The sequence below is a fragment of the Rutidosis leptorrhynchoides genome, chromosome 4 (genome assembly GCF_046630445.1).
Source record: "Rutidosis leptorrhynchoides isolate AG116_Rl617_1_P2 chromosome 4, CSIRO_AGI_Rlap_v1, whole genome shotgun sequence".
Lineage (NCBI taxonomy): Eukaryota > Viridiplantae > Streptophyta > Magnoliopsida > Asterales > Asteraceae > Rutidosis > Rutidosis leptorrhynchoides.
The window spans coordinates 217,565,264-217,580,367 of record NC_092336.1 but is presented as its reverse complement, the minus strand read 5'-3'; the positions used below and the strand labels follow the sequence as shown (position 1 = coordinate 217,580,367).

At 33.8% G+C, this 15,104-nt stretch overlaps 2 protein-coding genes across 3 annotated transcripts; both read left to right on the top strand.

The window, feature by feature from the left end:
- The first annotated feature begins 1,728 nt into the window (after positions 1–1,728).
- On the top strand, positions 1,729–6,533 carry LOC139843314 (protein MODIFIED TRANSPORT TO THE VACUOLE 1-like). Its single transcript, XM_071833389.1, has 5 exons — positions 1,729–2,125; positions 2,713–3,438; positions 4,045–4,203; positions 5,142–5,996; positions 6,113–6,533. The coding sequence occupies exons 1-5, from the start codon at positions 1,919–1,921 to the stop codon at positions 6,152–6,154; spliced, it is 1,989 nt and encodes a 662-aa protein (XP_071689490.1). The 5' UTR covers positions 1,729–1,918; the 3' UTR covers positions 6,155–6,533.
- A 2,717-nt stretch (positions 6,534–9,250) lies between these two features.
- Positions 9,251–13,251, top strand: LOC139844500 (uncharacterized). 2 transcript variants are annotated; one of them, XM_071834725.1, is made up of 4 exons: positions 9,251–9,323; positions 9,445–9,600; positions 11,073–11,117; positions 11,201–13,251. In XM_071834725.1, the coding sequence occupies exons 2-4, from the start codon at positions 9,591–9,593 to the stop codon at positions 13,249–13,251; spliced, it is 2,106 nt and encodes a 701-aa protein (XP_071690826.1). In that variant the 5' UTR covers positions 9,251–9,323; positions 9,445–9,590. The 2 variants fall into 2 exon arrangements, with proteins under 2 accessions (XP_071690826.1, XP_071690825.1); XM_071834724.1 differs by having other exon boundaries at positions 11,046–11,117.
- The last annotated feature ends 1,853 nt before the right edge of the window (positions 13,252–15,104 follow it).

Genomic DNA, 15,104 nt, shown 5'->3' with positions numbered 1-15,104 from the left:
TCAATGGAAGTACTATTGTAAACTATTATTTACGGTGATTGTCTACATGTAGAAATCATCAGATGTCGAAAACCTTTGATTTAAATATTCATTTATGGTGTGCCTTTTCAAAAGAATGCAATGTTTACAAAACGTATCATATAGAGGTCAAATACCTCGCAATGAAATCGATGAATGACGTGTTCGTCCATATGGATTTGGAGCGATCGTCACACCTTGAATATGAATATGCAGAGAGTCTATTCACGATATCATATATGAGATGACACTCAAAGCACTGATAGTCTAAACCCTGGGGCTGGTAGGCAATCCTTCAAGCAACAATTTAACTTTTACCGCTTTCCAGATCTCAGCATATGAACATCTAAAAAATAGATGTCATGTATACTAGGGAGTGTGATGGGTTAAGTCTTAGGAAGAAGTTGCTAAGGTGGTGCTAGAGATGGTAATGGTCACCCGATCTATTGGATATCCATTCGATCCATCCGATTCGTGATAGATATGGATGAACCTAAATGGATATAGATACAGATGTAGATGAACCTAAATGGATATGGATGAAAAGTTTCATCCATGGATATATCCATTAACACCCGAAATACATACAAATACATAAATATAGATATATACTTACATAATTACTATAACAAATGCATTTATCATTAACTTTACATTTTACTTTGATATATTACAATAAAACAAATTGATTAATTACAATAAACCAGGTATTTCTAATAAAATGAACATAAAAAAAATTATATATTTAATTTTTCATAATCTATGTATAATACCAAATTCAAAAAATTGTGTAGTATCTTCGATAAGGATTACACATTTTTGATGATAGATTTTAATTATGTAATGTTATATATATTATTGTTATATTGCGTTTCATTTTTATCGTATATTAGAAAATATTATAACATTTTTTCAATACCCAATGGATATTCATTAATCCGCTTAATCCAATGAATATGGATATGGATGAATGAACTGAAATTAAATGGATATGGATGAATAAAAAATAAATGGATATGGATACGGCATCACCCGATCCATATCTGATCTATTGACATGCCTAAGGGGCGCTGAGTTGGCATTAATGTGGTTGTATGACAGGTGTATGGTTGAGAGTAGTTTAAATCACTGTTGTAAACGGCGTCCGTTGCGTCCGTTGCGACGCCCGTTGCGGCGTTTTGGTGACTAAACCGTTTCGACCCCGTCCCGTTTTCTTATAAGCCGGTCAACGGTTAAAAGTCAGGTCAAATGCAGAAAAAATTGGGTCAACGCCGGTCAAAAGTCAGAAATTCTGTTAAAATCGGTCATAAGTCGGTCAAATCAATCAAAATTGACTTAGTTTAGTATTTCATTTTGTATTATATTAACTTTAATAGCAATTATAGATACAAACTTGTCAACGAAGGTTTTTTAGCTCTAAAATATGTGTAAATATATATTTATATATATAAAAGTCAACATTAGTCAACATCCGTTTCGACCCCGTCTCGGCCCCGTTTTTTCCGTTGCGACATTTTGAGGTCGCTAACGTTTCGGCCCCGTTTCACGTCTTTTTCAACCTTGGTTTAAATAATTAGATATTTTTAATTTATTTTAATTCAATTTATGTATATGTATATTCGGCAAAAAATAAATAAAATAATTTAGATTTTAGATATAAATAAAAGTAAATAATACGGAGTAAAATAATAATAAAACAAATAAAATTGTTATCATTTCTTCCATAGACAGGACAATCAGTTCACCGCCCTGACCAGCTGTTCCACTAATTTTTACAACCAACCAGATCATCCTCTCATCATTCCTCCAATCTCTTCACAAAACCCTAATTTTTAGGAATTTGATCTATCAATTAATCAGGGGTTTGATTCTTATAGGGTTTATTACATCGTGTAGAGATATGGATACAAGCAGGAGAGCTGTAGAATCGTACTGGAGGTCAAAGATGATTGATGTTGCAACTTCAGACGAAGATAAAATCACTCCTGTTTATAAATTAGAAGAAATTTGTGAGCTTCTTCGTTCATCTCATGTTTCAATTGTTAAAGAAGTTTCTGAATTTATATTCAAACGTCTTCAGCATAAATCTCCCATTGTTAAACAAAAGGTACTCAATTGTAACTACTGAGATTGAGATAATATATATGCATTATGATTTGGTTACTGGGTATTTGGATTAGTTATATTTGGAATTTGAGAAAGATGATAAGCTCATTTCTAGATCCGTTTTGTTTTAGGGTCTGTTTGGTTAGTGTTTGTGGATCACTATGGGAATGGGTTTGAGGAATGATAGATAAAGCACGTTAACATGTTATGTGAATGTGAGACTTATATGAATGTGATCCCCTAGTATGTAAGGTACTTATAAATGGTGTACAAGTGTAATAAACTTCCATTTCATGCTAATGTATGTAACTGATGACCTTTTTATCCTAACTCATTCCACGTCATTAATTTACACATTATACGAGGTCAAATGCATATATACAACAACAATACCCAATCTTGCTGATAGTAGGGTATAGGGAGGTAGGATGTAGACAGTCATACAAGGTAGAGAGGTAGAGAAACTGCTTTCAGAATAATAACAAATAGAAAAAAATAACTTGATAAAAATAAAAACTTGTATGCATGAAAAATAACAAATAGATAAAAATAATCCACATATCTTTTTTGTGTGATTTTGATTTGTAGGCTTTGAGAGTGATCAAGTATGCAGTAGGTAAGTCTGGTGCAGATTTCAAGAGAGAAATACAACGAAACTCCGTAGCTATTCGCCAACTAATACACTATAAAGGACACCCCGACCCATTAAAGGGCGATTCCCTAAATAAATCAGTACGAGAAACCGCACAAGAAGCGTTATCGGCTATATTCTCTGGAGAAGACACCAGTAAACCGCCACCTAATGAAGGTTTGACCAAGAGAATACAAGGGTTCGGAAACAAAAACTTTGACCCGTCATCTAATTATAATAATAATAAGTCGTTTCTTAGTGAGGTCGTTGGTATTGGAAGTGCAACAATTAAGCAGGGTTTGAATAGTTTGACCCAAGGTCAAAACTCAAATAGAACTAATACGGGTTCTTATAGGAGTTCGAATATGACATCGTTGACTAATGAAACAAGTTATAATGGTAGCAGTGAACGATTGTCAAGAGATGTGTCTGGACCTTGGGGTCAAGAGGTTAAAACAAGTCATACTGATGTTACAACCGGGTCGGGTTCCGGTTCGGGTTCAAGTTATTCGCGTGAAAAGAGTCGTGAGGAGAGGTTGTTAGAGACGATTGTAACAACGGGTGGCATCCGTTTACAGCCCACACGAGATGCAATTCAAGCGTTTCTGCTAGAGGCCGCAAAATTGGATGCCTTAGTTTTAAGCCGTGTACTTGAAACGAAGCTGCAGTCACATATGTGGCAGGTATACATGCTGTTAAAATTTATAACTGATTATTTTGAGTTGGCCAAATGGGCGGGATGGATAACTGGGTAAGGCAGGTTAGGTCATTACAGGTTGGGTTTACCCTAAAGTCCAAACATTTGTTTTGGCCCAACCTTTAAGGTGCTTATAAATTTAAGATGCTTATAAATGATATCATATATGATTACAATATTTATCTGGTTTCAAGAGTAATTTATTTTTATAAGTAAAAATGATTTAGGAGGTTTATGCATTTAAATCACACTTTGGGCACCTTTCAACCTGTTCGACCTTTTAGTTTTTTTTGCCTAATTTTTTTAACAAAAAATTAGAATACCTGTTTAATATATTGGTATTTACCCGTTCATATGTAAATGGGTCGAAACTGCCTGCTCTAATTGAGGTAAAATGACATGTTTATTCTAAACAATGGTCATGTTATAAATTAGCTTTCTTACATTCGTTCTTTGACTTAAATTTTGTATAATGGGTTGTTTACCCATCAGTCCTTTTTTTTCTGTCCTTTTTGTCTCCTTTAAAAAATAAATGTTTATCTTCATCAAATTAACGATCTTGTTATCCGTTCATGGTTGATAACTTTGTCAGGTCTGTGTGAGAGGATTATGCGTTCTTGAGGCAATGTTGAGAAAAAAGGATGAGGACGACCATTTTCTTGTTGTTGCTTCCTACTTCAGTGAGAATATAGACGACGTGGTAAAATGCACTGAATCTCCCCAATCTTCTGTGCGCGAAAAGGCGAACAAGGTATGGTGTCGGTTTATACTTTATAGTAATTAATAAGATATATCAGGTACTATTCATGCAGCTTACCTTACTTCTATCGGAGCTGCCATTTTTTATCTGTTTACTTATGAATGAGTCAATTTGGATTATGTCATATATTAAATGGGTCAAATAATCTTTTTCTTAGCTAAATGTGAAACAAGTTAAACTAGTGAAATGATCCGTGGAACCACGGGTTTGTTTAAACGAAATAGTTTAATGATATGTTTTAGATATTAAGTGAACGTAAACGCTAAAGTCATTTAGTTTAATGACCCGTGAAACCACAGAGTCCGACTAAGAAACTCGTCAGCTGGACATTTCATCAAACACCTAAAATGCATGTTAAACAATCCACATCCAATCATAAGAGATAATATTGGTTGTCATTTTATTTTAAAAGTGTATATTAAAATATAAATTTAGAATTAGTTTTCTTGGACCTAGCTTTTATACCTTCCCGTACTCAATTCAAAATAATTAATTAAAATAATTTAAAATTATTTAATTTTAATAATTAAAATAATTATTAGTAAGATTTAATAATAATAATTAATAATTAATTAATTAATAAGATTTAATTTTAATCAAAATTATTTAGATTAATGACATCACTCACCATGCTTAGATTTTTTTATTTTGATTTTTGATTTTCTTTTAACAAAGTAATTAGCCTAATAATGACATCATCATTATAGAATTTTAATAGAAACTATAGATGGGCTGAAATCATCCAAAGTCTATTCTAATGCATACAATCACCTACGTTAAGAATTAGCTTATCATCGTTCATTAGTTATAATACTTTAACGACATGAACAAACCCTGTTCCGGCCTATTTTGACCCGGATTACAAAATGGATCTTTTGGATCTGTTAAACAACCTGCTTGACCCGTTCATCTTTCATTCGGATGGTCAGGTGTTGAGCCTTCTTGATGGAGAGCAAAGCGGTGGCAGGATTAGTCAACAAGAAAGAAATTCGGAAACCGTGAAACCTGTAATCGAGATGCCAAACTTAATAGACACCAATGATCCAAATGAAAACGAAAACATTGTTCAAACAAGTGACAAGATTACCACATCTCTGATGGATAATTTTTTTAATGATGCTGACGTGGACACCAATCAACCTACAAACAATGATGACCCGTTTGCTGATGTGTCCTTTCTTGATCAAACCAATACACAACAACACGAGTCAGCTGATATCTTTTCAGGAATGGCTACTATTGACAAACCAAGTGAAAGTGTACCAGACCCATTTGATATATTTGGGTCAACCGATAACGTTAACGACTTGATGGCTGGTTTGTCTGTAAACGGGAACGAGTCATCGCCGTTGCAAAACGGTGCCTCGAATACGGGACCACTCGAAACACTACTTTCGGATTCTACACTCAAAACGAATCAAAATGATGTTTTTAGTAACATGCTTCAATTTCAGGCACAAGGGATGAGTCAAAATCCGTTACTACCGATGGACGCTAATATATATAATGCTATATCTTCGGGGTTAATGTTTAATCCTGCATTTGCATCTCAACCTATGAATTATGCTGCAATGAACAACCTATTAGCTCAGCAACAGCAATTTTTATCAAATTTGCAACAAACAGGGAATTTAAATTTACATTTACAATCTCATAATATTGATCCAACAATTGGTTCTTCAGCTCATCCGGATATTTTTAACCCGATTATTGCAAGTCAAGCTCCTACTTCAACTATGAATAGTTCTAAGAAAGATGATACCAAAGCGTTTGATTTTATATCCGTAAGCTTTTGCTCTCTTGAAATTTCCCATTCAAGCTGATTAGGGCAGTAATCAAGATTTTTTTTTTTTTTTTTTTTTTTTTTTTTTTTTCATGTTTTTCTTTGTGGGTCTTGCAGGATCATATTGCAGCAGCTCGTGACCCAAAAAGGGTAAACTGAAAGATTTGATATTTCTTATACCCGAATGGTGTTAATTGGGAAAAGTATATACCGAGTATTCTCGTATAGATATTGTAACTGGCTGAGTCGGAGTCAAAGTTGATGGATTGATGCTGTAATCGTGGTTAAAGATTCAGTAGTGGGCGAGTGTTGCATTTTTTTTATAATGATATGTTGTGAACTGATCCCATTTTTCATTTTCGGATTTGAATATGTATCAAGAAGTTGACCTTAATTTTTCCTGCATTACTTTAGAGTCTGCTCAATTGTTAAAAACAGGACATAATGACTCAATAATGCACACAAGTGTGCCAACTATTCTGGATTTGGCATTTGAAGAAGGCGTTGTGAGTTCAAATGTTTTACAGTGTTGTTTTTCTTTGTGTTGTTTATATGCCAGGGAAAAAAACCAAGTATTTTTTTTTTTTTAATACATGGTATATGTGCTTTTTATGTATATTTTTCGAACGAAACAAGTAGAAGCATTCAAACATACTGTTATAAATACATGTGACATACGGTGGTGAAAGTGATGATAACAGGTGGCAGTGTCGGTTCAGGTCCTCAATGCTTCATGACAATCATTTTAGGTCCTCCAACATGTACAACATATAAGCTTATGAGTTCCAACCGTCTCTGATAAAAGGCAGCAGGTTCTCTCTTTTAAATAGGAACTCTGGTACTCGTTGTGGAATCGGCTCTTCTTTTGATTTCGAGAAAGAAGACGTGGTACTGTTTTTGATAGTATTGAAGCTGATTATTTTATTAACTACATCGCGGATTTAAGTATGATTAAAGTTCTAATTTCGGGTCAAAGGTTCATTTGGATGAATAAGACGGGTACAAAGAAGAGAAAGTTAGATTGATTTCTAGTAACCCAAAAGGTTCTTGATTAATTTGAAATGTTTAATGTAGACTCCCTATAAAGGTAAACCATCAAACTGTTTTATTTTATGGATGGAGCATCCGGGATTTGATGATGTTGTTCAAGAGGCTGTGACTATAGGTTCACAGGAAGGTAGAATATTTCCATGAAAAGTTGAAGGTTGCAGAAATCAAATGATGCGAAACTGAAACGCTAAACTGAAACGCACAACATAAATGAGAACTGAAAATGCGTAACGCGAAATCGTAAACCGAAACACGAAACTTTGTATAACATATATTTTAATTTATAGTCTTTTTGAGATTCAAGCAAATAATGAAATTAAATTTCATCATACTTTTAAAAGAAAGAAATTCCTGAAATGATGGAATGTAAAGATTTATAAAGAATTTAATTATTTGGAATATGTGATCCAAACATGCTATATTGCTATAAAATGAAATTCAATTCCAATTCTATGGGAATCACTTGAATTTCGTCTACCAAACGGGCCCTTAAGTTTTGGTTAGACAATCATATAGAGGTTTTTGATGTTATATATCTTTCTTTTGGAGGTCTTGAGATAGATGAATTGTATTTTATGTACGGGGTGGAACGAAAGAGTGAAGAATAATGATCACATTTTCTTTCAATGTTCAGTTGCAATAAATATGCGGAGAATGGTTCAGAAATGGATTGATGTGCGTATATCTACGAACTTATGGTTTGATGTTTGGAACCAGTTGAAGGAATGGACGAGTTCTAACAGCACGGATCAAGGTATGAACATGTGATTGCTTACGATTGTGGTAGCTTCTTTATGAATGTTGTGGCGTCATCGAAATATCATTCCTTTCAATGAAAAATTATAAAAAAGACCAAATTTCTGATACCATACAGTTTTTTTCTTTTTTCTTGGCATAAACATATAGGTAGAATTAATTTTGGTTAAAACGATTGACTTGTTAAGCTTTTGTAATTATTTTGGTAAGTTTTTATGTTTTATTAATAGAAGTTTTCTAATAACAGTCTTTAAAACTGTCATTAAAAGAAAAATTGAAGCATAAAGAAGTTGTATAATTTGTTAATTTATGGTGGTTATCTGCACGAAGTGAGCGATTATCTTTTATGTACAAACAAAAGAAACGTTTCTGAATCTTTTAAATACAGTTCGAGATGTCGTTAGAAAACTTTATATTTATATCATATGTTCGCCCTTAAAAAATATATAAAATAATATAGACCTAAAGTAACACAAAATTTACTAGTACCTTTATACACAGAAATTTCGTCGGTCAACAAGGTTCCATAGGGACAAAACATACCAGTAGCACGAATATATTCCTTTGTATTCATCTTCAATCTTCAACATTGCAATTACAAAATAAATCCAAAATATTGGTAGTTATTTAATTAAAGATTCCGATTTTATTAATTTAAAAGTATATTTAAGTTTCACAAATAAACAATCAAGTTTTTACAGTCAACTTATTTTTGTTCCAATTACATCCACCTCCATTCTCTAATCTCTAATTATCTTAATATTAATTAATATTAATATTAATATTAATATTAAAATGTCAAATTTATTTGCACTTATATTAGATTGGATGCACATGCTTAACTTTAGTAAAGTATATCAGAAAATTGGAAAAACATGAACATAATTTATATGCATTTTATCCCTCTTTATCCACATTTTTTTAAATTTTTTTTTTTTTTTTTTTTTTTTTTGTAATTGAAAATCAAGTGTAGTTTTTCTCTAGTATACAACAATTAGTTAATGCGAAAAAATCTCATCTATTTTTCTTAAAAAGTTGAAACATAATACCAGACAACCACAATCACACATATTGAGTGCATTTTTTACCCACAAGAGATCTCCATATTTATAAAGAAAATCTAATCTATTTATAAATAAAAAAATAAAAATAATTAAACCTTCTCAATCTTTACAAACCTTGAAAACTGTGACTAAAAATACTTTAAAATTTATCTTTGAAAATGGGGTCTTATAGGAATCAAGAGAGCTTAAAAAGAAAGATTCAAAAATTGGTAAAGAACAAAAAACATACAAGCTACAAGGATCTTACAAACAAAACCAAACAACCACCAACCACATCTGGATGCTAAAATTTTAACAAGGAAAAACACAAATAAAACCCATCAAAACCCTTTTTCATACAATTATATAATTATAATAATTTATATTTATAAATAAAAATCAAAAACCTAATGTGGGTGTGACTGTAGGTGGACTTGAGAGTGGGAAGCACCATCACTGTCATCATCATCTTCATCATTGTAAGCTGTTGCCTTGTGTTCTTTTTTGTTCCTTTTTCATTTTCATTTATATATTTCTTTTTTGGCATGTTACTTCTACCACTCATAATCATAATATATATCTATCTGTCTATGTAATCAGGGGTTCATTGTTTGTGCCTCATTGGGCTCCATGGTGACTCATTACATCTAGTTTTGGGTGAATATGCCAAGTAGTACTGCAATTACAACCAAACCCATTGTGGGGTTTGCAAATCTTGAAACTTTTTCACATTTTCAGACACCAATATGCATTCAGGTCAGTTCTTAGCAAGCTTACTTCCACTTGGGTTCTTAACAAGTTGAGGATTTTTACTTTTTATTATCTGTTTGTTAAATGCAAGCAACTTGGTTTTCAGCTTATTATTACAGTTTCTTGATAGCTATAGTTTTTTACTTTCATATTTTTAAATGCTAGTGGATTGGGTAAGCTAGGTAATATGCACATTTATTGCTCCAATGGCTCATTTGCATCATTAAAGGGATACTGTAACAACCCCTAATAAGTATTCAAAATGTCACTTTGGTATTCAGGGGGTCAAGTGAACAGTGTCCAAGTTTAAATTGCAAGTGAAATTAAGTATTCAGAATGTCATTTTACATTTTCACTCACTTTAGAAACAAAGTGACTTCAGGTTTTTGATCTTGTGCAATATGGGAATAATAAAATGCTATTCTTGATAAGATATCCAATAGTTCTAACGAACAAATAAAGTTCTCTGTTCACGTTATCCATGGAGACAAATATTTGTGCTCAGATGTACGCAACCTAATTGGGTTACATGGACCGTGTCCGACCCTTTCCGTGGCTACCCAAGATATGTTGCTAGTAAGGTTTGAACATGAGACCTCTTGTTAGGATATAAGGACCCCAATCACCAGAGTATCTTGGAACGGTTAAGTAAACAGATAAGGTTTGTAGCGCGTTAAACTTGAAGACATGGCCGGTCCCGAGAATTTAAGTACCTAGAACGAGGTGAAAAAAGGCCCTTAGGCCCTTAAAAAAACTGATCCAGCTTTGGGCCGTCCATGCTTGAAGACTTTATTATTTCTGGTCAAATGCATAACGGGTCAGAGATTTTACCAGTGGCGGAAACAGCATAGGGCGGGGGGGCAGATGCCCCCTGTCAATTTTAAATTTCTCGGCTTTTTCAGGCTTAAAATTTCGAATTTTTTGATTTTGTCCCCAGTGGATTTGAAATTTTCAGGCTTAAAATTTGATTTTGCCCCCAAAAGGCTTCATATTTTGCCCAAAAGCTTCTAGATTTTGCCCCCAACCCAAAAGCTCATGACCCAAATTTTTTTTTTTTGCCCCCGGTGAAAAACATTTCTGTTTTCGCCACTGGATTTTACTGTACCTTGTTGAGGTTCATCATCCCCACAAATGTGTTTGTGAAAGTCAGTGGGACCGATATATGTTTAAGATGTTCTCGTAATCACTAAATTTCTAGTTTAGTAGTTATTCTGGAACCTATTTGTCTATAGATCAACATGTATTGGAGAAAGGACAGTTTGATACTTTTGAAGAGTATACAACATTACAACTAACATGTGAAAAAGCACAATGTATGTAACAATCTAACATTCTAACATAGCTTGACCTATTATCGGCGTAAACATATTATTCGGCCGTATTCATGTCCCCTAATTAGACATATATACGGTGTTTTAGTATCTTTGTTTGATAATTTTATTTCTTGTTAGGTTCACATCAATACGATTTGGGTTCAGGTAGTGGGCAAAGTTTGGATGGAAGTTTCAGAAAGACTGAATCAGGTTTGCTTGATTAGTCAAAATAGTTATATAATCTATTAAAGTTATAACTTTCATTAATCCATTAAAAATGCTTCCAAATGCAGTTATTTCTTCACGTAGCGCATCGAGCTCAAAACAAACATTAAAAGGTACTAAAGAATGCGCACGAAACCTCACCAACGTTGAATTATTCACACAACACCTTGAAGAATGGATCTTAGAAAATTCACATGACATTAATCACGGTTTCAAATCACCGTTTCTACTTGACGAATTACAAAACCTCGATTTTGCATTAGAATCTGTTTTGTTTCAACAATTACATCGTATGCCCTGCTCCCCTCAATCTAATTACAACTCAAAAGAACAAGAATTTTTAGCACTCGAAGATTTTTTGCACGCGATTTCTGATTCTTTATGGCATACATTATGGGACGAAAATGGGGCATCACCATTTTCTGTATACTGTCCTCGATATTCGGGATCCAAATTCTATACGGTTGAAAAAACAATTTTGAGAAGAAGAGTTGATTCTCTATGTGGGGCCGCTTTAGTGTCGAGAAATGAGTCTGACCCACATGTACGTTGGGACCAGGTGGTTCAGTTTTCGGTTTTTAGACCTCAAATTACTGACGAAAACGAGTTGACATTATCAGCGTCTTCTATATGTGAAGCGATATTTTATGGTGCACGTATATTGCTTTCAAGAACATTAAGCAAGTATGCAACTGGTAGCTGCGATTGCGTTTATGTTATAGTTCTTGATTCCAACTTTGGTGGGGTCGTTAAACTCAAGGGCGATTTGGGAAAACTTGAATTAGTGTCGGGTGATCCGTATTTGTCGATGGTGAGTTGGATTCGAAACCATGCGGAAGTTAACGTTTCTCAAGTGGATCGAATATGGAACAAATTGGGAAATGCAAATTGGAAAGATTTAGGATGTTTGCAGATAATTTTAGCAACATTTTACTCTGTTTTTCAATGGAGTGGGGAATCAAAAAGATCGATACTTTCATTAGCAACAGATCACAACCGTCGGCTTCAAGAACGGAGGATCGAGCGGCGTTTAGTTGGTGAGGGTGAAAAGACTATTATACCCTTTACCCATGATTCAGAAATTGTTGAAGTTGAAAACAAACATGATCAAGATCACCGGTTGAAGCTCGAAAAAGGTGAAATCTTGGAGCTTGAAGATCTTCAAGATCGTTTTCAGATACATGAATTGTTACAAGGATGGAATGGGTGTTGTTTCGAAGCTTTTTCGTTAGAATTTCCTACTGAACCGTTGATGTTATACGTGGGGGCCCACCCGACCCGATTAGAACCTTCATGGGAAGATATGAGTTTATGGTATCAAGTTCAACGGCAAACGAAAGTCTTGAATATTTTCAGGGATCAAGGAATTTGTAGCAAAAACGTTCCTCAAATTGTTGCTAATGGAAGAATCTTACATTCGGGTAGTTGCACGCGACAGAGCCCGAAAGGGAGGTGTGATCATCCGTTATGCGGTACACCGATACTAGTTGTACACCCTGTAGGCGAGCCGGTATCAACGAAATGTGTCCCGTTTACTTCAGAGGAAGCGATTCGTTGTTGTCGCGACTGCTTGTTGGCTCTAAAAAGTGCCAAGTCAGCAAACGTCCAGCATGGCGACATTTGTCCTGAAAATATTATAACTAGAAATGGTTTGTATATTTTAGTTTCGTGGGGCCGTGCAGTTTTAGACGATAAAGACACGTGTCCAGCTGTGAATCTACAGTTTTCGTCAGCTCATGCTTTACAACACGGTAAACTGTGTCCCTCATCCGATGCAGAGAGCTTAGTTTATCTTCTTTTCTACATTTGTGGCGGGAAAATGGCGACTCAACAGCAGGTTGATTCGATTGAGTCGGCGTTGAAGTGGCGGGAAAGATGGTGGCGGAAAAGGGTGATTCAACAGTACTTGGGTGAAGTTTCGTCGTTGTTGAAAGCGTTTGCTGATTATATTGCTGGGATTGTTGGAACACCGTATACGGTTGATTATGATGTTTGGGTCGAACGGTTTAATAAAGTGGTTGATGGTGCTGGGAACAGGGGAAAAGTGATTGAACAAATGGTGAGATTTGAAGATGTTGGTGAGTCTTCTAGTTCTGGGATTGTTGAAATTGGTGATTAATGTGATGTTTAAAATTTGTGTAAAAACCGATTCTTTTGGATTAGTGTTATGAGCTCTTTTAGTTAATTGAAGTGTTATTGTTCTAACCATTGTTGTTCTACGTAATGTAATGATTCGAGGTTGTCTTGCAGCCTTGTGACTTATTATTTATCGGTCATGACCGATAAATTTTAGGTCGTGACCCAACGTGTATCGGTCATGCGGTTATGCCCGTGTTTCTCGGTCACACAGACCTTGCGACTTGCCATGTGTACTCGGACAGTCGCAAGTTGCAAGGTACGCAAGGATGGTTTGCGATCAGGACTTGCGGCTTGGTCAACATAAAAATAGACAATAACATCTTGGTTTAATTAGTACATAAATTCCGGGCATGCTTGGTAAGGGGTTATAGACTATAAGGAATGATAATGGTAATAAATGAGATTGGTTGGTTGTTTATAATGAGATTACTCATTGCATTAAAGTAGTTAATGGGTCATTTTCCCTCTAAAATGTGAGGAATGCATTCCTAGTACTTATTTTTCTCACATGTCCTCCTCCTTTTTAGTTGCACATCTCCTTTTTTTTATCCACCATACATATTTCATGAACATTTAAAAAAAATTCGTTCTCTTCATCTCTATATTATACAGCAACTACTATAGTACTATTGGAAATTTAACTAGTCAGAAAAATTCAGCCAGATATCAAGTCGTTTCACAAATTAATGTCCTTTTTTTTTTTTTTTTTTTTTTTTTTTTTTATTGTTTAACGATTTAACGTTAATAGAATCCTATTGGATTGTGTGTGTGATTGATTGGTTATTATTTTGTTTTTCATGTTTACACACTTTTATTAGCAGATTTATAAGAAGTTATAAAAGAGATGGTTAAAGGTTTATATCGACACTAAAAGCTTTTATATAATTTTGCTTTGGCGTTTGTATGTATTTTTGCTAACTTTTATTTGGTAAAAATTATTGTTTGTATGCACATTAGTTTCTATGAAATTATTTCCTTTTTCGTGTTCTGGAATTTTAAAGAATTTATTTTGAGGTTTTAAGCTTTGTAGAATAGAACAAACTTATGATTTATTATCATTATAAAGTACCAACTAAACAACAACAATGCAATGAGAATTACCACTGCATTCCTATTATCATTCCCTTTCCATTTTCATTCTCATTCCCCCTTTTAAATCAAGCATGCCCTGCCCTCCGTGTACATTATAACAATACAAATCTTTATTGTTAAGGTCTAGAAAACAGAATAGTTTGGTAAGAATCATTCCGAAATGAGGGGACCCATGATGGTGAAATACGGTTGAGACTGAATTTGATACGGTATTTATGGTTACTTCTTTTTAGTTGCTCATGCTCCTTTCTTTCTCCATATGCTGGTTGTAATATCCTATAAAACTTAAAGAATATAAAACTCATAACTAGTGTTTATTACTTACAAATTATAATAACTCATACTAAAATAAATAAAATATCTAAGATAGATACTTAAGTGATAATGGATAAATAGTCAATTGTTAAATTACTTTACATAAAGGCATTTTTGAAGATAGATACTTTACTAACTCAATAGACATACTACTCACTACAATCTACTATAATATCAAGAGGAGGAGAATAGAGGCATTTTTGAAGAAATACAATATTTGCGGGTCTAATTTCGGTTATAACACGAATACAATTTAGAGGTAACTACTAATCACTATCTTTATTATTGATGTATAATTTGTTTATTGGCCTTCTTAATCAACTTATTGATTTAGATTAACTACATATTGCTTTGATTATAATAAAGTTGAGATGTTAAGATTTTGGGTACAAAATATGTATCTTTTGTAAATATTGATCTTAAGCA